The sequence below is a fragment of the Carcharodon carcharias genome, chromosome 3 (genome assembly GCF_017639515.1).
Source record: "Carcharodon carcharias isolate sCarCar2 chromosome 3, sCarCar2.pri, whole genome shotgun sequence".
Taxonomy (NCBI): Eukaryota; Metazoa; Chordata; class Chondrichthyes; order Lamniformes; family Lamnidae; genus Carcharodon; species Carcharodon carcharias.
Window position 1 is genome coordinate 207,590,864 of NC_054469.1, and position 26,500 is coordinate 207,617,363.

The window sequence follows — 26,500 nt, forward strand, 5'->3', positions numbered from 1 at the left end:
ATTTGAAATTTGGCATTCTTGGGTTTGATGAGTGCATTGATCAGTGGAAGATGAAAAGCTTTGACAACATGTCTTTCTTTTCAGCAATATTGAAGTTCTGTGCTGTCGAGCAATTGTTTGTTAATATTCAAGTTCTGCATGAAAAGAGGCTGTTTGAATATTTAAGGTGTTGTGAAATCCTATGATGGAAATTAAGATGTCTGAATCCAGGGGCTTTTCATATCAGAGCAGGAAGGTTTTACAAGGTAAAAACAGAAAATGCTGGAAACGCTCAGCAGGTCTGGCAGCATCTGTGGGGAGAGAAAGAGTTAACATTTCAGGTTGATGACCTTTCATTAGAACTGTTCTGATGAAAGGCCATCAATGTGAAACATTGGCCAGGATTTTAAAGGCTCCTGGGAGGCTTCTTGATGCAGTTCTGCCATTGGGGCACTTTACCAACAGGGGTACCAGATGCAGAGAGCTTGCCCTCCCCAAGGGGGCAAGCTGCTGATTTACATAGCTAAAGGAAAAATAAGGGGCCCTTTTACTTTGCCGTTGGCACTTTGCCAATGATGGGGTGATCCTTCTGCCATGTGGACAGGCTGCCAGCTAAATGGGGGCAGCCTCCCAATTGCCTTCCAGTGGAGAAAGCTTCATGAGCCAAAGGTGGGGCTGTGACAGGACAGCCTCACCGCGGCCCCAGTGATCATCCCGAGGGGTTTCACCTCCGACCCTCGGCCTCTTTAATTTCTTAATTTTTAAAAAAAACTAAGCTTTGGGAGACTCCCAGTCTCCCACACTCCTAAGCAGCGACCCACTCACTCTATCCCACTGCTGACAGCTCAGAGCTTCTGGCCCTGTAATTGGACAGCATCTGGAGCCCGCTCACTATCCTTAATTGAACAGTGAGCCCAGAGCTGGCCGACTAGGAGACCACCTGTGTTAAAATTGCTGAGCAGGCCCCACTGCCAGCAAGTGCGGGCTCAGAACCCGCTTCTTACCATGAGGTCAGGATCCCAATTCAGCCTATTAACTCCATGTGTCCCCCTCCACAGATGCTGCCAGAGCTACTCAGTGTATCCAGCATTTTCTGTTTTTATTTCAGATTTCCAGCATCTGCAGTTTTTTTTACTTTTGTATTAGGTTCTATAAAGTATCTTTACTGCAACCAGGGTTGATCTCAAACATAATTTTTCTCCTTTTTTTAGGTGCTGTACTATATCTTTGACTCATTCGTTGCAGTTGGAGCAGGGAATATTGAAGGCCTGGACTACTTAAAAGGCATAGGTATGAGAGCATAAGGTAGACAACCATAATAAACCCCAACTGATTCATTTAACGTCCTTTTGGGGAAAGAAACATGCCATGCTTATTTGATCCAGACTAAATGTGACTCCAGTCCCACACTTATGATTTTTAACTGCCCCCTGCGGAGGCCCAGCAAACCCCTCAGTTGTACAGATCTCAGGATGAGAATAAATGCAAAGCACCTTCAACAGTGCAAACTTCCCTCGGGACTGAATTGGAGTGTCAGCCTAGCTTATGTGTTTAAGTGGAACTTGAACCCATGCTCTCTTAAGGCTGTCACTCTTAAGCCTAAGACTAAAGATACTGGTCCCTGTCACAAATGCTGTTCCTTAGCCACTGACTCCATTCCTCTCCTTGGAAACTCTGTAAGGCTGACCCACCCAGACTGTTCGCAGCCATATTTGTATTTGACCCCAAGATGAACTCCCAACCATATATCCACACAATCACTAAGATTGCAACAGCACTGTAACACTGTCCGACTCTGCCCCATCCCTCAGCTCATCTGCTGCTGAAACCCTTGTCCATACTTTTGTTATCTCTAAGCATGACAATAACAATGTACTCCTGACTGGCCATAAACTGAAGTTAATCCAAGACTCTGCTCCTGTATCTGAACTCACACCAAACCCCCTCCATTATTAATCTAGCGCTCACTGGACCTACATCAGCTCTCAGTTAAGTAACACCACAATTTTAAAATTCTCTTCCTTTACAAATCTTATGTGGCCATCTCTATACCTACTTCTGGTGCTACAGCCCTCTGAGGAATGTGTACTCCTCCAATTCTGGCCTCATGTGGATTTCTGGGCCTGAATATTTGGATCTTCTGCTCTTTACTCGTGAGGAAATCCCGCCTCAGAGAGCTGTTGGCCAATCTGATTGGCTGGCAGATCTCCAGTCCCTGCAGCAATAGTGATGCAGTGGCCAGACGAGGAACTGGAGCAGGAGGCCTGAGACCAAGTCCAGGAACCTGAGGAAAAGGTAAGTGTCAGGGGCCCCAATGCAGGGAGGGTAGGGAAGTCCTGGCGGGCAGTGCTGGCATTTGCGATCGAGGTTCCGGAGTAGAGGCCGATGGGGGGGAGGGAGGTCCGGAGCTCAGTGGGCCTTCGGTGGGGGCGGTGGGGGTAGGTGGGGTGCGCCCAAGTCAGAAGGGGGCTTCTGATGGGGGCCCTCCTGCCCTCTCTTCTTTGCCAGATCCACTTGGATTATTTCCGGCCTTCCCCCACAGATCTGCAAACTTCCCGCCAGCCCAAAAATTAAGGAAAAAAATTGGCCCTTAAGTGGCCATTTATTGGTCACTTAACAGCCTCAATTGGGTCAAGGGTGGGCTTCCCATCCGAAGCCTTGCCCAACCTAGCATAAAATTGCTGCAAGGTCAGGGTGGGCAGGAACCCGGAGGTCCTGATTACAATTGCTGCACCATTGGTGGCTGTGCCTTCAGTCACCGAGGCCCTAAGCTCTGGAATTCCCTCCTTAAACTTCTCTGCCGCTGTACCTCTCTCTTTTTCTTTAAGACACTCCTCAAAACCTACCTGTTTGACCAAGCTTCTGATCAACTACACCAAAATACCCTCAGGTGGCTTGGTGTCAAGTTAAATTTGATAACATGCCTGCGAATGTCTCATGATGTTTGCTGTTTTAAAGGTGCTATATAAATACAAATTACCATTATTGTTAGCCAATATCCAGTAGTATATTGATATAGTAGTGTCCTTCTTCATATTTGACATATTTTACTTCAGACTGAAGTTTTAAATTGGACTGTTTGCTTCTTTTTTTCTAGTTTCTTTCTTTATCGTAAGTTTGGGTGGAATTGTCATTGGCATCATCTTTGGATTCCTGTTGTCCCTGGTAACCAGATTTACTAAGCATGTGAGGGTGATCGAACCTGCATTTATCTTTGTCATTTCATACTTGACCTACCTCACTGCAGAGATACTTTCCCTTTCTGCTATATTAGCGTAAGTATTTTTTTTACTGTTAACTGTGTTGTTGCCTTAGCAACCTGTAGTTAGAAACAGAGAGGGCATCCTTCAACATTCTCAGCTATGGATGGTGCATAGTTTGGGGCTACCCAACAAAAAGGGGAAGAAGGAGCTCTCCTGCTGGCTTGGTCAATAAACCTAAGGCTAGAAGGTGCTAGGTTCAATCAGTATTAACTGATCAACGGGGCTGCAGTATGGCTGCTGTAATCAGCCATGGTGTCCTTGAGCTCCTGTGGGGAGAGTTGGCTGTTGCTGATTACTACCCAGTGACCCTTGTTGGAAACAGAGCTAGTCTGGATGATGGGTGAGCACAGGATCTGGTTTGGCTCTGTTGTCCCCTGAAATTATGCATCCCCATGTGAGGACTGGAAACTGGGTGAGTCTATCTTGTACATGGTCCACCCTGATCCACTCAATTCAAGAACCCGCTAACAAAATTTTGGAAATGCTCATGCTCGTTATGTGTATGGTTTCTGAGAAAAGGACTGTTAATGGATTATTTCTGGAGAAAATAGGCATTCTTCTCTTCTGTACTGAGAAATGGAGCTCCTGGGGCTTCAGTTCTTCAGTATTAGGAGTAACTGAGCAAAAGGCTAAGTTCCTCCTTGCTGGTGAGCAGTTGTTTTTCCAGGGCTCACTAAGAACTGGTTAAAGAGCAGCAATGGCTGCATGAGCGCAGGTTCAAGATTACCCTCTTGGGTCTCGCTGCAGAAGGCAAGCTGCTCAGGTATGCCAGATAGAGGAGTAAAGGGAAAATGTGGCCTATATTCTTGCGTGATTCAATGGGGAAGATGTTGTTGAGTATTTGCCTCAGTTCTTCCACCCTTAAACAGCCTTGGTTCTTTTTCACCAGTATCGCGTTCTGTGGCATTTGCTGTCAGAAATATGTGAAGGCCAACCTCTGCGAGCAGTCTATTACCACCGTTAGGTATGCAATGAAAATGCTGGCAAGTGGAGCAGAGACCATTATCTTCATGTTTTTGGGAATCTCTGCAGTGGATACAAATATATGGACATGGAACACGGCCTTTATCCTTTTCACACTGGTCTTCATCTCTGTCTACAGAGTTATTGGTGGGTGCTCAAAGGGTTATGATTCCTGTAGAGAACTGTAACTTTCAAAAAGTGATTCAAACTTCTAGTTGATAGCTGAAAAAATGGCAGGACAAGATTCCACATTTTAAAACTATTAGTGTAACAAATGTTTAAAGAAACACTTTTGCCAAAACACTATTTTCTTTTTGGAGGCAATTTATAATTTAAACTATTGAAAATGATGTTCCCCTTTTACACTTGTCACTCCTCACACTCTTCACAGAATCACAGTCCATTTAGCAAACAGTCACAGTTGCTTCCAGCTTCCAATGGTTTCGCTTTTCCCCATTTCACCAAGCAGTAACTTTGGCAAGTAACAACAGCAAATGCCACTTCCAGGTGTTTCCTTTAACTTTCAGAGAGTTTCTTAAATCCACCTCCTGCAGTCAAGCCTGTTCCAATGATTCTTCTTCACCTTTGTCATGCCAGAACGAATCTCCCAACTTCCCTAGATGGCTGCAAAATGCATCTCTTTGACTACACCATCTCCCTCCTACATTTGGCTATGGTAGCTCACAAAACCAAGCAGCCTCTTCTTTCTGATGACCACGCAAAGCCTCTGTTGTCTGTTTGTGTTAGTCATTGACTTGTAGGGAAGCCTGTACCTGATCTCCAAAATGGCATCCTCTGCCCTCTCTCCCAGGTGTAATGCATTAACCTTGCATCCAGGTAGAAATGGTAATTAGCTATCCTTTATCCCAACTCCATTTCATCTTAGAAGTAAATGGATAGCTAACAGCACAGCTGTTTACAACCTGTTACCAACTACACCTTTCTGGGATTTTGAGAGACTGGGAACTATTCATTGTAAGTTCAGAGACTGCTGCCATTGTTTCCAAGCAAAAATACCTTATACCTTCTTGTCAGTAAAACAACCTAAGCCTTCCTTTGATGCCCAGCAATTAAACCCAGGCTTACTGTCAGGCAAACTGCAGAACTCATCTTGACAATATCATAAATCTTTTTGAATCTAATGCTGACCTTAACCTCCTTAGTTAGTGACAGATCGATCACTTTTCCCATGAAGTTTTTACTTTTCAATGGAATGTATATTAGTTGAAAATTTTGAATTATTTCTTTAAATGTTCACTATTGCTTATACACCATCATACTGTATAATCCTGCCAACTCATCCCTCATACCATTGCAATTGGCTTTATTTAAGTTCAATACTCTAGCTTCAGACTTATGTACAGCACTGTCAAACTCAATGTGAGATTCTATCATATTATGATCCCTCTTCCGCAGAGGATCCCTTACAATGGGATTACTGATTAAACCTGTCTCATTACACAAAACAAGTTCTAAAAAAGCCATTTCCCTGGTTGGGTTCATGATATGTCGTTCTAGGAAACTGGCTTGAATGCATTCCATGAACTTGTCTTCCTTTTGCCGATTTGATTTGTCCATATAATTATTGAAGCCGCCACCATTGTTGCATTGCCTTTGGTGCAAACTCTTTTAATTTCTTGATTAGTACTCTGTTCAACAGTATAGCTACTGTTTGGGTGTCTATAAACTACTCCCAACATTGTTTTTTGACCCTTGTTATGTCTTATCCTCACTCACACTTCTTCTAAGATAACATCCCCCCTCACAAATGCCTGTAAGTCATCCTTTCCCACCCACTCCTTTTCCAATTTGCCTGCCTTTAAGTACACTGGGGAGATGGGGTATGGACCTGGGGGTGAAGATCAGTGCTGGTTTGGTGGTGGCCCACGTGTACTCATGGCACAAGGTCGCCTCCACCCCCAACTACCCCCGCCCCCAGCAACGCCACCACCATGGACATCAATGCAGTATTCGGAGTTGGCATTCTAGTCTCCACTCGATAACTGGGTTGGGGCCTTAACCCAGCATTATGATTCCCCTAGATCCCCGTATAGACCATTAACGTTTAATAAGAAATTCAAAGACTCAGCGTTTTCTTAAAAAACAACTTTACTGTATATTAAACAAAGCAAGTGTGACTAATTTTACACTGTCTTAAGGAATTACTTATTCTTTACATCAAACAGTACAATCACACATTTATGTATATCAATTTATAATTTGGATACTTTAGAATAAAATCCTTAACTTAACCTTTCCTTTTCCACTATAATTTGCCCAGAATGTCTTTGGCTACTTATCAGGTTCTTGAAGATTATACATTTTCTTGGGACAAACTCCAAATTTTTCCACAGTTGCCTTGTAAGATCTGAGACTTTTCAGCTTGAGACTGAGCTTCTTTCGCAATTCCTATGCAGTGGCTTAAACAGAAAATTAGAAAAATCCCTGTTTTCTAATTGCTCTATTCTTCTAGTCCATACCTGTACCAGAGTTCCTGGCAGATTTCCCTCTCTCCCTGATTCTAAACTGAACTGTTTGTTTTCACTATGAGGATTATTGTAGATTTCTTCCTCCAACTCCAAGCTAGGCAAATCCCCCAGCCTCCTTTCCCTTATGAACTCTGCCTTCGAACTGAACTGCTGACTGCTTGCTTCTCTGAGCAAAAACACACACACCAATAAATTAAATAAAGGAATATACCTAATCCCCCACAGCCCATCTCCATGGCAATTTAGGAAGTTCCAAACAGAAATGTAAATTTACTATCTTTACCTTCAAAACAGTTCCTATGATTTTGTGATCCTAATGAATAATTTGCCTCTCTAATGAAGTTAGTGATCCTTTCTTCCAGACTTGCTAGTTCCACCAAGAAACTCCCTTATTTACAAAGGCACTTCCAGTTTCTTTTGATATGAGAATTACATGAGTAATCCAATCACTTTATTGAAATAACTGCAGACCCAAAATTTCAAAGATAGGTCATCCATTGTTTAAGAATTCTCCATTCAAATTCTGACCTTATTAAATAACCACTTTGAACTATAACTACCCCGGATCTGTTTGAATTGCATTTATGTTGGTTATCAGTTTCTTAATCAGAAGATTCAATTTATCTTACATTTAGCACTTTAATCCCCAACCTAAAAGTTATATTCTGAAAACTAAAAGTTATACCTCTATAACACAGGAATTATGGAATCAGATATTTGCAACACCAGACATGCGAGAGACATAATTGCTCAGTAAAATTAAGCCTCTCTCTTCATCTTCTGAGAGAGATCTGAAGTTTTTGGATTTATCACATACTATTTCTTTAAGAGACACATTTTCTACATGCACAACTATAAATAATTGCTTTCAGGTAGGAGACTTAGGAAATATTTATTTAACATCTGGAGGCACTTTTATAAATTTGAAAAGTATTTTCCAGCATTTTTCTTTCAATTGCTGCTTTGTGGGCCTGGTAAGTCCTAGGTTTTTGACCATCTGCTGATCTGGACTTGGTTACAGGGTGCAGCACAGCAAGGCCCCAAAGCAACTGTTGGTTTTTGTTTTAATATTGTGTTCAGCAGTCCCGCCTGCTTCCTACAAAGCAGCACTCATTGGGTAGAATCCTGTTGAGGCATTGGGGGGAGGAGGTCTCGCCTGCTAGCTGAAGCGTCATTGAGAGAATGCACGGCCTCTCTTCAGGAAGGCCTGCCGAACCACAAGCCAATCAGATAGTGGTGAGGCCATCGGCAGGCCTACCCTGGGAATCAGGACCCTGGGGCGGAAGTCCATTCAGAGGCTGGCAGCTCTTGTGTACTCAGCAGTGCCACTGGGGAGGGCATGGCTGCTGCCAGAGGAACAGGCATCGGAGACCCAGGATTGGGGAATGATCGAGGTAAGTAATGTGGGGGGTGGGGATGGGGCTTCACGAGGTGCAGGTCACGGGGAGAGGGTCAGCAGCATAAGCAGAAGGGTTGCTCTCAGTGGGAACTCCCCTTCCTGATGTCAAATTCCTCGATCAAGCACTGAATGCCTTTGATCATGGGATCCCCCCCCCACTCTCCCCAGTGGTGACAAGCTGGCCACACAGTTTTAACCTGCTGTGTATGCCACATGATGACAGACCCATCTGCAGCTGAGTTAATAGCAGTGACAATAGGATGAGGCCTTTAAGTGGTCATTAATCGGTCACTGAAGGGCCTCAGTAGGTGGCGGGCAGGGCAGTGGACCATGGGCCTTCCCATGCAGAACTTGATTCTGGTAGAGGCAGGTAGGTAGTAAGGTTCCAGTATGCCACCATCCTGCCTAATTACATGCCCTTCCCACCTCCAAGGTTGCCACCAGCAAGAGCAGAAGGCTCTGCCCATCATTTTTAACAAGGTAATCCATTATTGTTAAAGGCACAGAAAACACTAAGCATAAACAATTTCAGCACTACAATTACTGAATAGTTTGTAAACTTTCCTATACTCAACTTTTGCATAAAATATGCATAATATAAATCAATGCATAATACATGCATAATATAGGAAAAATATGACAGAACATGTTCCATTAAGTTAATTAAAGGCATACAGAATGGAAGATTTATGGTACACATTGTTTCATAAACAACATTTTATGATTAAGTTAATTTAATTTGTCTCTATTTCTATAATTTTAAATGATCAAATACTGAACATGATTTTTTTAACCAAAATATTGAAATACAAGGAAAATAAACATTTTAGCATCCAAATGATTCACTGCTGAAGCAAGGTCATGTCAAATTTCCTATCTGCTATATGACTCACTGTTACTAGGGATGGTTTATATTGATGGAGATGGAGTACCAGATGATGGCATCTTCATCTTTGTGACCCACGGTTTAGAGACTCAACAGAACCAGAGATCTACAGATTAACCAGATTTACACAAAGTGGGAAAGCAGTAATTTTAGAAACATAAGAAAAATAGAATCAGGAGTAGGTCATTCGGCAAGAAAAATAGAATCAGGAGTAGGTCATTCGGCCCTTCGAGCCTGCTCCGCCATTCAATATGATCATGGCTGATCTTCTATCTCAACACCATACTCCCACTCTCTCCCCATACTGCTTTAGAGTCTAGAAATCTATCTATTTCCTTTTTAAATATACTCAGTAACCTGGACTCCACAGCTCTCTGTGATAGAGAATTCCACATGTTCATCACCCTCTGAATGAAGACGTTTCTCCTCATCTCAGTCCTAAATGGTCTACCCCGTATCCTGAGATTGTGACCCCTTGCTCTAGACCTCCCAGCCAGAGGAAATAATATCCCTGCATCCAGTCTGTCCAACGCTGTCAGAATTTTATATGTTTTAATGAGATCGCCTCTCATTCTTCTAAACTCCAGTGAATACAGGCCTAGTCAGCCCAATATCTCCTCATGCACCAACCCTGCCATCCCAGGAATCAATCTGGTGAACATTCACTGCACTCCTTTATGGCAAGTTTTACCTGCTGGCCACAGTGATGGGTTTTCATGACATGTTGTCCCATTCCCGCTTCATTAATTATGCAGCCACAGGAAACATGGCCTCCAAATTCCCTGCCATGCCATAATGTCACAGCTTCCTCACGCAGGACACCATAGTTAAACTACAACTGCGCGCGCACTTCTCAATGCTTCCAGACCAGGTCTGCTCCAGTGTAGACATGGCCCCAAAAGCCAAGAAGACTGCAACCCCCCGGTTAAGTGACGCATGCCTGAGATGCCTTCTGGTTGCCATGGAGGCCTCCCGCGATGTCCCCTATCCCTGCTTTGGCTGCAGGAGGTCCATCAGTCTCATCACTCTGGCTTGGGAGGTGGTGGCAGAGGTGGTCAATGCCAACACTGTACACAAGAGGTTGACCGTCCAGCGCAGAAAATAGATGAATGATCTCACCCATGCCACCAGTATAAAGCAATCATCTCATCACTCTAAACTCACACACTCACAAACCCTCGCACTGCAGCCTCTTCCCTTGCCTGAGGCCACTTCTCCCCTTTCCCCAAGCAAGCCCTAGCCCTGTAGCAGTTGAAAAGCCACCCTCGCCTTACAGCTGGCCAGGTAGGGAGGGACCTGTTCCTGAGCCCCCCTAAAAGTGATGTGGTTCTGTCTGTGAAGCCTGGTGCTGATGACCATGAGTGCTGCCCGAAGCAAGGTAGGCAAACAAACCTCGAAGCCCTGAGTGAAGTGCAGCTCGCCAGGTGCACGTCACTTATGTACAGTTGTGAACGCTGATGTGCTCAGATGATCCAGTGTGGAGGGATGATTCCGGCAAGCTAGGCTCACAATGAGATGTTAATGTATTGAGATTAGGTTCCTGACATACAACTGTCAAAGGAAGAATGGCCCATCATTGACGGGTTTCTCAAGGCTCTTCTTAGCATCACAGTTGCTCTGTACGTGTGAACTCTCAAAGTGGGGGGAAGGTCTTTTTCGGTGGGTGGAGCTCAAGGTCAGCACAAGTAGTTGACTAAAAAGGGACCCTAATAATTTTGAGGCAACTGGACATCAAAGGTGGTTACTTCTGTTCTCCTCTCTGTGGTGAAGCCTGCATCACAGCAGGTATGTTCCCAACTCATGAGTTTCATAACATCACTGTCCCAGTAAGGCGTGGAGCTGCTGTGCTTTCTGTGCCATTTGACAGTCAGAGCGAGGGATGAAGGGAGGGAGGGAGATGGATGCCTCCAAGGGACCCAGCTGGTAGAGGATAGCCAATTTGCCTCTCCAAATCTTCATCCTCCCAGGTGAATGGTCATGGCTGACAAGGGATCATGTGTTAGTCTTTCTACACTGTCAAAGCAATGGTCTCTACAGAGTTTTGGGGGTGGTGGAGACAAGCGGAAGGGTGTCCGCTTGAGGCTTCTTGCACATGGCTCCCCACATCCTGGTCAAAGAGCAATGTCTACATATGTAATCATGTATGAATGGGAGGAACACCCATCTCTGGTCCTCCAGGATGGCCTTCACCTGGAAGGGATGGGGTGAAGATGCCATGTCTAGACTGAGGCCAGGTGAAGGGCTTAGCACTGGCCTGCTGGTTTTGAGATGGAGGGAAAACCTGTAAAGTGTTACAATCCCAGCTGAGGTTACCACTGGACAAGCCTGATCCCTGGCTAGAACCCAGCTTGATAGATCCTAACTTTTATTTGTTTGTCTAGATATGTGGAGATGGGGCTACTGTACAGAGTCACTGGAGTCAGCTGATGAACTTTTAACAAAAGAACAAAAGTATTTATTAAACAAGAAAAGATGAACTATATTACATAACTCCTTCACCCACAACTATACCTTTACAGATATATACAGATTTGTAAGGATAACACAGGTTACAAAAGTTATCTTATACTCTAATTTTCACACTAAGTACTCAGTCCATGTAAAACTATGGTGACCTATGGTCAGACAGACCACACTCTGAAACCAAGTGACAGATGCCACCTCAACCAGATGCTATAGATCTCTCCCCAACTCACTCCAGATGCGTGTCACACCATGAGCTAACCTGTCTCACTGAACTCCATCTTTCACACAAGGGTTTCCAATCTCCATTCTCTAAGAACTCGCTTTGGAGTCTTCTCCCAAACCGACACTTTTCTCTCAGACGTCTTCTGCAAGGGTTTACCTCCATCATTTTGAACTCTCCTTCTGATGTTCCTCTTCCCTGGGTCACCACATGCATTCAAGCTGTCTTCCATGCACACTTTCTCAGCGACTCAGCCATCAACAGTACACCACTGCTTCACATGCACATAACAAAGAGTTACAGACCTTCATTTGTCTCTTTGGACCTTTTCCTCAAGCCTTTATCTCTTTAAGCTTGAAGCTTGCTGCCTTTCTCCCTGCTCCTTATTTTCACTTCCACAGAACAGGACCTTTTCCAGGTTCTTGTCCTTCCTTAGACTAGAAAGTCAGTCTTGGGACTTTCTCCTGTCGCACTCACTTGGATTCTTGGGGACTTTCTTCTTTAGCTTGGGACTGGCTATCTGTCCACTTTGCTCTAATCTCTTCCTGGTGGCTACTTTCAAAACCAACTGAACTCAAACAGCTTCCAAGTCAAACTGCTGTTTCCAGTTTCTTGTGTGTTTGTCTGTGGGAGCGGCCTGCCTGTCGGGACACCTGTTGCTCGGCAACAGCCCAGGTTTTCCACTCTTGTTTGTTTAATTCAGCTGTAACAGTCGTAAAACTCTCATTAGAAATGCAAGGACCTTTTAAAGTGAAACTAAAATTCAACTTGACCATTTCATACACAGATATAGAAACACAAATCAAACTTAAACATTAAAGCTAAAATTCATTCCTAACACCCACAAATACCGATGTAACTTACTTAAACCATCTCTATTTCCTAACAAAAGGACATGCTTACTTAATGGATCACTCCAATTTGTTCACAGATCTACCATGGTGTCGATGATGTTGGCTTCAGGCCTTGGTAATGGCTGTCATCCAAATGAGGAGAAGGAGGACCCATCACCATTTGGCACAGGGGCCACAAACGAACAAGGGCCTTAGCAGAAAGCCAAAAGGGGCAATACGGTCAAGAGGCTGGCGAACATGGCAAGCATTGGCCATGGGGGTGCATGGCCGGCAGTGTTCTTATCTAGGGATGAGTGAGAGACAATGACAGAGGTGTCCTCGTATATCCCGGGATGTGGTTGCTCACACCTGCAAGTTTCCACAGTATGAGCTGCGGCCCTAAGGACTCTGGGGGAGTAATGTGGAGCTCCTGGCCTACATTGAGTAAATATCTGTCTGGGTGCCATTTAAATATGGTGCCAGGACATTTGGCCCCATATGATTTGCCCTCAACTTCCTGCCCGCCCCACCACAAAATGTGCCGAGCTCCACCCTGATGCATAATTAATGCGCTGAAATGTGGAAGATCTCTCGTGATCACTTGCCCCGCCGCCCAGCGGGAATTGTACCGAATTTCCCACCTGCAACCGTACTTAGCCTCCAGAATGGAAAGTCCTGCCCAGTACTTTTATTGCTTTATTTTTGGTGGCTTTCCCATTGAAGTCTGGAGGGGGTGGGGTGTGGTGAGAGTGGGAACGGCTTAACAATGCACCCTGTGGAGACGCAGAGGGTGGAATTTTCTGCTCCTGTCAGCAGGGGGAATCATGCCGGACGGGAAGCAAGACTTGGCAGGGGGCCAAAAATCAGTTTCCTGACGTTTGCATCTCATGAATTCTCATTAAAAGCCCAACACACTGCTAACATGTCCCCCTCAAAACTTAGTGCCCAACCAGCAGAAATTTAGAACAGTCTGTTTCACAACTGTACAAAAATGGCATGCACCTGGAGAGGTAGACTTTTTCCTGGACCTTGGCGTCAGCAGATGCTACTTTTGCCTTCCTTTCACACCGTCACTGAGACATATTAGCTGCCCGTCACACACTCTGCACCAAGGCTGGGCAGAGGGAGGGGTGAGACCAAGCCAGGACTGAAGCAGGAGTCAACGAGCAGAGTGGAAGAGTGAATGGCTGTCCGGGTGCTGTTCAAAAATGACGCCCGGATGTTGGAGCCTCTTTTTCCTGTTATATTCATTCATGGGATGTGGGCATTGCTGGCTGGACCAGCATTTATTGCCCATCCTTAATTTCCCTTGAGAAGGTGGTGGCGAGCTGCCTTCTTGAACTGCTGCAGTCCATGTGGTGTAGGTACCCAGAGTGCTGTTAGGGAGGGCGTTCCAGGATTTTGACCCAGTAATGGTAAAGGAACAGTGATATAGTTCCAAATCAGGATGGTGCATGGCTTGGAGGGGAACTTCCAGGTGGTGATGTCCCCATGCATCTGCTGTCCTTGTACTTCTAGATGGTAGCGGTCGTGGGTTCGGAAGGTGTTGTTGAAGGAGCCTTGGTGACTCCCTGCAGTGCATCCTGTAGATAGTACACACTGCTGCCACTGTGTGTCAGTGCTGGAAGGAGTGAATGTTTGTGGATGGAGTGTCAATTGAGTGGACTGCTTTGTCTGGGGTGGTGTTAAACTTCTTGAGTGTTCCTGGAGCTGCACTGATCCAGTAAGTGGGGATCACACTCCTGACTTATGCCTTGTAGATGGTGGATAGGCTTTGGGGAGTCCAGAGTTGAGTTACTTGCTGCAGGATTCTGAGCCTCTGATGCTCTTGTAATCATTGTATTCATATGGCTAGCCCAGTTCAGTTTCTGGTCAATGTAAATCCCCAGGATGTTGATAGTGGGGAATTCAGCAATGATAATGCCATTGAATGTCAAAGGGTGATGGTTAAATTTTCCTTGTTGGATATGGTCATCGTCTTGTGTGGCATAAATGTTACTTGCCACTTTTCAGCCCATGACTGGATATTGTCCAGGTGTTGCTGCATTTATACATGGACTGCTTCAGTATCTGAGGAGTTGTAAATGGTGCTGAACATTGTGCAATCATCAGTGAACATCCCCACTTCTGACCTTCTGATGGAAGGAAGGTCATTGATGAAGCAGCTGAAGATGGTTGGGCCTAGGACACTACCCTGAGGAACTCCTGCAGTGATGTCCTGGAGCTGAGACTATAGACCTCCAACAACCACAACCATCTTCCTTTGTGCTAAATCGGTGGAGAGCTTTACTCCTGATTTCCATTGACACCAGTTTTGCTAGGGCTCCTTGATACCACACCCAGTCAAATGCTGCTTTGATGTCAAGGGCAGTCACTTTGACCTCACCTCTGGAATTCAGCTCTTTTGTCCATGTTTGAACCAAGGCTCCAATGAGGTCAGGAGCTGAGCGATCCTGGCGGAGCCCAAACTGAGCATCAGTGAACATGTTATTGCTAAGCAAGTGCCTCTTAATAGCACTCTTAATGACCCCTTCCATCACTTTATTGATGATCAAGTGTAGACTGATGGGGTGGTATTTGGACAGGTTGGGTTTGACCTGCTTTTTGCATAAAGGACATACCTGGGCAATTTTCCACATAGCCAGGTAAATGCCAGTGCTGTAGCTGTACTGGAACAGTTTGGCTAGGGGCATGGAAAGTTTTGGAGCACAAGTTTTTACTATTGTTGCCAGAATATTATCAGAGCCCATAGCCTTTGCAGTATCCAGTGCCTTCAGTTGTTTCTTGATAACATGTGGAGTGAATTGAATTGACTGAAGACTGATAACTGAGTTCTGGGGACCTCCAGAGGAGGCTGAGATGGATCATCCACTCAGCCCTTTTGGCTGAAGATTGTTGCAAATGTTTCAACCTTATCTTTTGCACTGATGAGCTGGGCTCCCCCATCATTGAGGATGAGGACATTTGTGGAACCTCCTTCTCCAGTGAGCTATTTGAATGCTTATCACCGTCCAAGACTGGATGTGGCAGGACTGCTGAGCTTACATCTGATCTGTTGGTTGTGGAATCACTTAGCTCTGTGTGTCACTTGCTATTTATGCTGTTTGGCATGCAAGTAGTCCTGAATTGTAGCTTCAGCAGGTTGACAGCTCATTTTTATGTATGCCTGGTGTTGCTCCTTGCATGCCCTCCTCACTCTTCTTTGAATCAGGGTTAATCTCCTGGCTTGGTGGCAATGGTAGAGTGGGGGATATACCAGGCCATGAGGTTACAGATTGAGTTTGAGTACAATTCTGCTGCTGTTGAAGGCCCACAGCACCTCATGGATACCTACTCTTGAGTTGCTAGATCTGTTGGCCATCTGTCCCATTTAGCACAGTGGCAGTGCCACACAACACGATGGAGGGCATCCCCAATAGGCCATAACCTCCGAGCTCCCCAGCGTCGTATTGGTGGGGTACCCCAAAGAGGCGCTGGGGAACCCCCTTCAGAAGTTCTCGGGTAAGGTTTGCCCGGCAATTACCCGGAAGTGCCGTCTTCCCCTGGACAATTGCCCTGCACTGGGAACCATCTGAAAAATGTGATTTAAATTGCAAACGTCAGATGGTTCTACTTGGTTTATATCAATATTTACCCAGTAAAAGTTAGAAGAATTAAAACCTCTCCTGACTTCTGGGTAACTACTACACAGACCCATACTGATCCTTCCCACAGGACTGCCCCCACCCCTCCAAGCTCCCAGTGGTTCCCCCCCCCAACCACTCGCCACTCTCTCCCCGCCTCCACCTCCCCCCCCCCCCCCACCGGGATCTCCCATGGGACTGCCCCCATACGATATCCAAGGGATCTCCCTCCGCCCTCCTGACTAACCCCCCATGGATTCCCCCCACAAACAGGGGGACTCTTGCTCCCCAACCAGACCCCACTTACCACATCCCCCCCCCCCCGCCAACCCCCACCCGTGTCCGAGGCCCGACCCAGCCTGAACTTACCTGATCCCCTGCTCCCAGATGTGACTTGAACTGACCTGATTCCCCCCTCCCAGGCCTGAGCTGATCCGACCCTGCCCTCCGACCTCCCAACCAGGCCTGAACTGACCCAACCAAATCCCCCCCCATCAAGGCCCGAACCAACCCAGCCCCTGCCCAACATTCCCCTGATGCCCGATCCCCCAAAACTCCCTGATCCCCGACTCCCCCCACCGAGACCCGACCATCCAGAGGCCCGATTCCCCACTCCCCCGAGGCCCAGTCCCCCAACCCCCAGGGCCAGATCCCTCCAAGGCCCAACAGTCCCCACCCTCCTGAGACTCAACCCCCCCCACAACCCCCACACTACCAAGGGCCAACTCCCCACTCCCCCCACCCCGAGGCCTGACCCTCCCGAGGCAAGATTCCCCACCCCTCCGAGGCCACAACTCCCCCAACCACTCCCCCCAAGGCCCAACTCCCCCACCCGCTCCCCCCGAGGCCTGACTCCCCAACTCCACTGGCCCTGAACCCCTCACCTCCCAAAATCTACCCACTTACCTTATATACTTACATTCTTCCTGGCCTGTCCTGGACATATAAACTTCTTTGGACCTTTAAACTTACCTGCTTTACAGCAGCTAGTGCTGTAAAAAGAGGAGTAGCTTCATTCCCTGCGAGGGAGCTGTACTTGACACTTGGTCCCGGCGACACTCTGCACTACCTGGATCTGGCCAAGCCTGAGTCGGAAGGTCAGGCATGACAGAATTTTGGCTAAGTAACTGGGATCAAAGTGGCAATTTGACACTGATTTCCACTCCGAGGAAGTTCAGGCCCAATGTGAAGATAGCAGCTCATCTCCACCAGTGTGGTGCTCACTCCTACTGGGCAAATGCATGTGTGGCAGGCAGATTGGTGAGGATGAGGTCAAGTATGTTTTTCCCCTTTGTTGGTTCCTTCACCACCTGCCGCAGACCCAGTCTAGCAGCTATGTCTTTTAGGACTCAGCCAGCTCGGTTGGTAGTGGTGCTACTGAGCCACTCTTGGTGATGGACGTTGAAGTTCGCCCACCCTAAGTGCATTCTGCGCCCTTGCCACCCCCCAGTGCTTCCTCCAAGTGATGTTCAACATGGAGAAGTACTGATTCATCAGCTGAGGGGAGGGAAGGGGATACTTCAGCAGGAGTTTTCCTTGCCCACGTTTGACTTGATGCCATGAAACTTTATGGGGTCCAGAGTTGATGTTGAGCACTTATAGAATATCTTGGGATTTTCCTGTACACATTTCAAGAAATCCACTCCATCCAAGCCCCTTAACACTATGTCTATCCCAATTATTGTTGGGAAAGTTGAAATCAACTCATATAATTACCCTATTGTTTTTACACACCTCCACAAATTGTGCACATATTTGCTCCTCAATTTCCCGCTGACTATCTCGGGGTCTATAATAAACACCTAATAATGTGGTTGCCCTTTTTTATTCCTACTCTACCCACAAGGCTTCATTCGATGCCCCCTCCAAGATATCATCCCTCCTTACTGCAGTAACAGATTCCTTAACTAATAATGCAATGCCTCCTTTTTTACCCCCTCCCCGTCTCACCTGAAGATTCTATATCCCGGAATGTTGAATTGCCCTTCCCTCAACCACGTCTCAGTGATGGCTACTATATCACAATTCCATATGTCAATCCTCACCCTTAACTCATCTGTTTTACCTGTAATACTCCTCGCATTAAAGTAGAGGCCATCCAGCCTTGCCTTGCCTTCTCCCTTGAAGCTTATTGCAGCTGTACTCCCACAGGCTTGATTGTTTTACTGTATCATGATGTGTCCCTATTCTGCTAACATTCTGTGTCCCCTCCCCCTGTCGAATTAGTTTAAACTCTTCCCAACAGCACTAGCAAACTCACCCGCAAGTATGTTAGTCCTGCCCTTGTTCAGATGTAGACCGTCCCGCTTGTACAGATCCCATCTTCACCAGAAGTGGTCCCAGTGATCCAGGAATCTAAAACCCTCCCTCCTGCACCAACTCTTAAGCCACATATTCATCTGCGCTATTCTCCTATTTCTGAGCTTGTTAGCATGTGGCACTGGGAGTAATCCAGAGATTACAACCCAAGAGGTCTTGCTTTTTAGTCTACTGCCTAACTCCCCGAATTCTTAATGCAAGACCTCATCCCCCTTTCTACCCATGTCATTGGTACCAAAATGTACCATGACCTCTGCCTTATCACCCTCCCCCTTCAGGATGCCCTGCAGCCGTTCAGTGACATCCTGGACCCTGGCACCAGGGAGGCAACATACCATCCTGGAGTCACGTTGACGGCCACAATTGTGCCTATCTGTTCCCCTGACTATAGAATCCCCTCTTACTATTGCTATTCCTCCCTTCCTCCCCTCCCCTCCTCCCAGACGGGCTGCTTGTGGTGCCAGAAGCTTGGCTCTGTCCGCACTCCCTGGAGGAACCAGTGCCCTCATCAGCCACCAAAACGGAATACCGATTTGTGAGTGGGATCCCAGGGGACTCCTGAACTACCTGCCTGTTTCTCTTGGACAGCCTGGTGGTCACCCATTCCCTTCCTTCCTCAAGTCCCTTCATCTGTGGTGTGACCGCCTCTCTAAACGTGCTATCTACGATGCTCTCAGACTCGCGGATACTCCACAGTGTCCCCAGCCGCCATTCCAGCTTTGAAACCCCAGCTTCCAGGAGCTGCAGCTGGATCCACTTCCTGCACACATGCTGGTCCCGGGCACTGGAAATGTCCCCGGCTTCCCACGTGGAGCATGAGGAGCGCACCATGGCTTTGAGCGGTCCTGCCATGATTTATCTCTTTAAATTAAACCTTTTAAATCAATTACTCTAGGGCCTTTCTTTCCTGATCCTCGTTACTGCAGAGTACACAAACTGTAAACCACAAAAAGACCTTAAACTGTAAACGATTAAAGTAGTAAATACCTTATCCACTACTTACCAATGATTCTTTTCCCTTGTAGCCCCTACTGCTGCAGCACGCTCTGAAGGTTTAAGAAGTTGGATAGCAAGGAAAAAATGCAAAGCGCACCTCGTCCCCTATGCACCGAATTCCGGCTTTGCACCAAATTCCGAATACCCACTCTGTCTGTGCCCCACTCAGGATGTGCTCGCTCTCCTGTGCGTGTGCAAACACATTGATGTCACTTATATGTGACATCATATCCATTCTAATGACATGCTACTCGCAACAACAGGCACTTGTGTTACTTTTGCTATGGGTGAATTACTATGTTTATCTAACACCGAATATTCAGACAATTGCATATTTTTTAAATGATTTGTCTCAAGATTTCTTTTAGTTTGGGAGGGACTTTGATTAAACACTTGATTGCATTCTCACATAGGAAAACAGTAAGGCCACAAAGGGAAGAATAGCTCTGGATTCCTGGTGTGGATTGGCCACTAATTGGACCTTCTCCTAGATGGGCTGCAACCAAGGCTGGGGAGCGTCGCTTGGAGTTGGACTAACGTGGAGTGGCGCAGGCTAGACTCGCAAATAGAAAACTTAAATTATCACAGATCTTCCAGGACCTATGTATCTCACAAAAGGCTTCTACCTTATTGAGGACTTGAAATAACTAACATCAAACAATAAAAAAAGTTACATTTCTTTCAAAACACTACCTATTAATCCATTCATCTGTAAACCAATCCTATCAAATCATACAAGGACTTCATTGGTTTGTACATTCATGCCCTGTCCTTGACTTAAAGGTGCTGTATATGTTATTTTTAAACGCTAGTAGATCTGAGCTGTAACTGAAATATTTCCACTCTTTCAATATTTTAGGTGTTGTAATTCAGACGTGTATTCTCAACCACTATCGTGTGGTACGGTTGGAGTTTCTAGATCAGGTGGTGATGTCGTACGGGGGCCTGCGAGGGTCTATGGCGTTTGCTCTGGTGGTGTTGCTGGATCTGCAGCATGTACATGAGAAGCGACTGTTTGTCAGTACGACCATCATTGTGGTGTATTTCACGGTCATCATCCAGGTAACCATCAATGTTGTACTGTCCAGAAGCTCCAAGGTAATTCAATCAATGGAGATTAAAAGACATATTTTATCTTTCAAATGAAATGTTAAACTGAGGCCTGGTCTGCTCTCTCAAGTAGATATGAAAGATCCAATGGCAATATTTTGAAGAAGGGCAGGGGAGTTCTTCCCAATTTCCTGGCCAATGTTTTTCTCTCTCAACCAACACCAATCAGACAGTTGTTCTCACTGTAATCACAATGCTGTTTGTAGGAGCTTGCTGTGCACAAACTGGCTGTCATGTTGTTATAATGATATAAACACTAATCGTTCATAAAGAAATGTGTAAACACATTGTGGGCTCATTTATTTAGACTAGGCACATGAGAACAGTTATAGAAAGCTTGAAGACATCAGAGCTGTGCTGTGTTCTGGTCACAGGCAAAAATGAAACTGGATTGCACGGTACACTTCCCTTCTAGTGATGACATGCTGCTATCCCTTAAGGACATATTACAACACTAATTGCTGTGTTTCCTACATGACAACAGTGACCATACTTCAAAAAGTACTTTGCTGGCTGTGTGAAAGCACTGTATAAATTCTGTACACTGTATAATAATTTTTCTTATTACGGAAATCTAAGTGATTGTCATGAAGAGATTAATGTCTATAATGTTATTGGAAATTATTTTAAAATTGGAATTGTAGTAGGGTGAAATCTTGCACCTAGCTGACAGATGTCAAGTGATGTGTTTATATTACTAATAAAATTGGTGGAATGAAAGGATTATTGTCAGGAGAGGAAAAATTTAAAAAACCTAATAATACAATGGAAAATTTATATTCAAAGGGGAAGGTAGGTATAAACAGAAAGGAGTTTGTGTGTATAGGTCAGAGGCATGTAAGATCTAACCAGCCTGTAAGGCTGTGTCTGCAAATTGAAATGAACCTCATTTTGAATTTGTAAGGTCAAATGTGCTTTGCCTGGTGTCTGATTAAAGTCTATGGGTTATTGTTGCCTTGTGGAGATTTACCTGGGAATGATTAATTTGGGGATTTGTTTAAAAGTTATTGTGGTAGTAATTTGTAGATGTGTGCATGTTTTTAATTTGTTGTTAAATTAAAAATGTTTAATTTAGTTTTATATAAAAAACCTCTTGAGGCTTGGTGGTTTTACTCCTGAATTCAGAGCTGTAACTCAAACATACCAATTGAAAATATAGGTTCTGACAGTTGTTCAAGTTTCCCTCTGGGATTTAAATAACTCAGCCTTTACCAACTGCTGTTTCATAAGAGGGATTTTAAGCATAGACCTTGGGCAGAATTTTCTGCCCGCTGGGTGGGCGAGCCTGACCCAATCTCTGGTGGGCGGGGAGCCGATCCCCGCAGGACAAGTGAGACCCGCCGCAATTTTACGTGGGTGGGCCAATTAAGGCCTGCCCAGCATGACGTCCAGCTGGAAGCGCTATGCGCTCCCTGTGCCGGCGGTGGGGGAGGGGATTCCCCAAAAGCGAGAGTGTGCTCTTTCGCACAAGCGTACAAAAGAGTGCACATCTCCCTGAGGCTAAGTGCTGCCTCAGGGATATCGCTGACACTTTTAAGAACGTTAAAAATAGAAAAAAAATCCTTAACGTGTCCCCCTCATGTGACAATGTTACATGAGATGGGACATGTTCATAATTTACATTATAAGTTTATTAAACTTTTTAAATCCCTACGTGAAACCTCATCCTGCTGGTGGATAAGGTCTCATGTTTTTTCTATTCCCCACCGGGGCTCCTGGCCTGCCCACCAACCTTAAGGTTGGACGGGCCGGTCCTTTAATTGTTTCAATGATCCTGTCAATGCCTCAATTGGCCATTGACAGGTCAGTGGGGGCACAGCTGATTTTGCTGTGCCCCTGCCTTCCTGAAAATTTAAATGGGGCAGGATGACGTCGGGGGTTCCCCCTGATGTTATCCCGCATCATTTTACGCGTCGGCGAGTGGGCCCCGCCTCCTGCTCGCCGGCGGCAAAATTCAGCCCCATATGTTGAATGGGCCATATTGTAGATGGGGTCTCTTCTTGACATTATGGGGAACTGAAGCTGTCATTAGGATAAATCTGGACCCTAGGATGTGAAGTTGTAGTGTCATGAAGTAGCTTCTACTTGAATTGCATGAGTTTCGATGGGCTTGAAATCAAGTTTAGCCTGTATAATTAATTTGTTTCCCCTTTGATGATGGCCTCCAATTTAGGTCTGGCAATTTTTAAATTGAAAAGGAGAGCCTACTTTTGGTTAATATTGTTTTAACACAGTTTTGTAATAGCAGGTGATGCTCATGAGTTGTGTGGCTCATGTCTCTTGGCACTTCATTTTGTATAAATAACATGTTCCAGTTTGTGTCCTCTGTAATTCCATGAAGAGATTCAAAGCTAAAACTGCAACTGGAGCAGTTTGCTTTAGGCAGTCATGTACACTGGAAAAGAATAAAGATAAAAGTGGTAACTGGAGTATGAGTGAGCAATCCACCAAAACCCTCTATCAGCTATGCTTTTATGGAAGAGTGGAGTAATACAGAAGAGTTCAACATTACACATGGAAGGATCATGTTCTCCTAATCTGTTCTGTATGGAGAGAGATGTAGACCTCAGTCAGTAATGTATGAAGATTGCTAAAAAAAGGGAAAATTTGGTGTACTGAGTATTCTGAATGAGTGCAAGAAGGTTTCCTGTAAACTGTGACATGGAGATGGAAAAATGCTTGCATTTTTATAGCACCTTTTGCAGCCACAAGACATTCCAAAGTACTTTGCAGGCAATAAAATACTTTTGAAATACAGTCACTGTTGGAATGTAGCAAATGTATAAATGAATAGATGACTTCTGTTGTGAATTTGCTTGTATCTGATCAATGGAGTTTATTATTTTCATATCAGAAATGTTGTGCATTCTGCTCACTGATGATGTTGAGCTGATTGTGATATTTTGCAGGGGCTGACGATCAAACCTTTGGTCAAGTGGCTGAAAGTAAAGAGGAGTCAGCAGAAGGAGCCTTCACTCAATGAGAAATTTCAGGAAAGAGTAAGTTCAGTCTTTGAGCATCCAATCACAGAATCACTGGATCACAGAATTGTTACAGTGTAGAAGGAGGTCATTCAGCCCATCGTGTCTGCACTGGCTCTCTAAGCATTTTAGTATCAATCTCCTGCCTTTTCCCTGTAACCCTACACATTGCCTCTATTTAAATACCCACCCAATTACCTCTTGAATGCTTCAGTTGAACCTGCCCCCACCACACTTCCAGGCAGTGCATTCCAAACCCTAGCTACTTGCTGGGTGAAAATGTTTTTTCTCACCTCGCGTTTATTTCTTTTGCAAAACACTTTAAGACTGTGCCCTCTGGTTCTTGATCCATTTACGAGCGGGAACAATTTCTCCCTATCTACTCTGTCCAGACCCCTCATGATTTTGAAAACTTCTATCAAGTCTCCTCTTAGCCTTCTCCCCTCTAAGGAAAACAGTCCCAACTTTGCCAATCTTTCCTCATAACCGAAGTGTCTCATCCCTGGAACCATTCTTATTCTTATGCATTCTCTCCAACGTGTTCACATCCTTCCTACAATGTGGCACCCAGAACTGTACACAACACTCCAGCTGAGGTCTAACCAGTGTCTCATATAAGTTCATTATAACCTTCCTACCCTTGTATTCTATGCCCCTATTAATGAAGCCTAGAATACTGTATGTTTTCGAAACAGCCCTCTCTACCTGCCCTGCCAACTTTAGTGACTTACGTACATATACACCCAGGTCTCCCTGCTCCTAAACACCCATTAGAATAGTACTCTTTATTTTGTACTGTCTCTCCATGTCCTTTGTATCAAAGTGCATCACCTTACACTGCTCCGCATTGAGCTTCATCTGCCACTTATCTGCCCACTGCACCAATATGTCAATGTCCTTTTGAAGTTCTACACTGTGCTCCTCACAGTTTGCAATTCTCCCAAGTTTTGTGTCATCTGCAAACTTTGAAATTGTCCCCTGCACACCAAGATCTAGATCATTTATATATATCAGGAAAAGCAAGGGTCCCAATACTGACTCCTGGGGAACTCCATTACAAACTTTCTTCCAGCCCGAAAAATACCCATTAACTCTCTGCTTCCTATCCCTCATTCAATTTTGTATGCACTGTCCCTTTTATTTCATGATCTGTAACTTTCCCCATAAGCCTGTTGTGTGGCACTGTATCAAACACATTTTGGAAGTCCATTTACACCACATCAATAGCCTTGCTCTCATCAACCATCTCTGTTACCTCTTCGAAAAACTCCAGCAAGTTAGTTAGACACAATTTTCCTTTAACGAATCCATGCTGACTCTTCCAAATCAATCCACATTTTTCCATGTAACAATTAATTATATCCTCAAAAGTTGTTTCTAGAAGTTTCCCCACCACCAGAGTTAAACTGACTGGTCTGTAATTGCAGGGCAGCTTTTTACAAGTTTTTTTGAGCAAGAGCATAATGTTTGCAATTCCCTAGTCCTCTAGCACCTCACCCAAATCCAGGGAACATTGAAAGATTATTGCCAGTGCCTCTGCAATTTCCACTCTCACTTCCTTTAATATTCTTGGATGCATCTTTTCTGGTCTTAGTGCCTTATCAATTTTAAGTATCAACAGCTTATCCAACATCTCCTGCTTATCAATTTTAAACCCTTCTAGTGATTGAGTTTCTTCCTCTAACACCACGGCCTGGGCAGCATCTACCTCGTAGGTAAAGACAGATGCAGAGGATTCATTTAACACCCCAGGCATGCCTCTTGCCTCTATGTGTAAATCACCTTTTTGGTCCCTAATCAAAAGGGGATTTTTTTGATTAAATCCCTACTCCTCCTTTTACCACCTTTTTACTATTGATGTGCTTATAGAATGCTTTGGGATTTTCTTTTATGTTAGCTGCCACTCTTCTTTCGTAACCCCTCTTTGCTTCTCGTAATTGCTTTCTCACATCCCTTCTGAACCTTCTGTATTCACCTTGGCTCTCAATTGTATTTGCTACCTGACACCTGCCATAAGCACACCTTTTTTTCTTTAACTTAATTTCTATCTCCTTTGTCATTCAGGGAGCTCTGGATTTGTTTGTTCTACCCTTCCCTTTTGAGGGAAGATACCTTGACTGTGACCAAACCATCTCCTCTTTGAAGGTAGCCCATTGTTCAGCTACTGTTTTCCCGCCAACCTTTGGTTCCAGTTTATCTGGCCCAGCTCCTTCTTGCCCCATTGACATCTGCTCTCCAACAATTGATTATTCTTACTCTGGATTAACCAATGTCATTTGCTGAGTTTTGTATTGGTACATGCAATGTAACTCTGATTTAGAATTCATTACTTGTTCCCTTACTTCGACTCCATCTACTAACATACTATTCTCTATTTTAGTGTTATCTGCCTTTCCCAGCATTGCATGCACCCTGATATTGCTTTCTAATATTCTTTCCTTGTTCCCAAAACCCTGCTGAATTATCTTAAACCCTCCCCAACAGTCCTAGCAAAACCCCCCGCAAGGAACTCAGTCCCAGCTCTGTTCAGATGCAATACATCCGGCTTGCACGGATGCCATATCCCCCAGGGTCAGTCCCAGTGTTCCAGGGAACTAAAGCCCTCCCTCCTGTACCATCTTTCCAGCCACGCATTCATCTCTCTTATCTTCCTATCTCTGTACTCACTTGCACATGGCACTGGGAGTAATCAAAAGATTACCATCTTAGAAGTCCTGCTTGCTAATTTTCTATCTATCTCCCTAAATTTCGATTGCAGGACCAAACCTCCCTTCCCACCTATGTCGTTAGTGCCACTGTGGGCCATGACCTCTGGTTGTTTGCCCTCCCCCGCAAGATTTGTCCTGCAGCCGTTCTGTGACATCCTTGACCCTAGCGCCAGGGAGGTAACAAACCATCCTGGAGTCACATTGATGGCCACAGAAACACCTCTCTCTTCCGCAACTAAAGAATCCCCTATCAGTATTGTCAGTA

General features: G+C 45.1%; 1 protein-coding gene across 1 annotated transcript in view; it reads left to right on the plus strand.

The window, feature by feature from the left end:
- LOC121276080 (sodium/hydrogen exchanger 3-like) overlaps positions 1–26,500 on the plus strand; it is a 155,367-nt gene that overhangs the window by 86,040 nt on the left and 42,827 nt on the right. Inside the window, exons 4-8 of the mRNA XM_041184018.1 lie at positions 1,191–1,269; positions 3,077–3,254; positions 4,132–4,352; positions 20,296–20,498; positions 23,456–23,545. Coding sequence (XP_041039952.1) covers positions 1,191–1,269; positions 3,077–3,254; positions 4,132–4,352; positions 20,296–20,498; positions 23,456–23,545 — 771 coding nt within the window. The remainder of the gene's footprint in view (positions 1–1,190; positions 1,270–3,076; positions 3,255–4,131; positions 4,353–20,295; positions 20,499–23,455; positions 23,546–26,500) is intronic.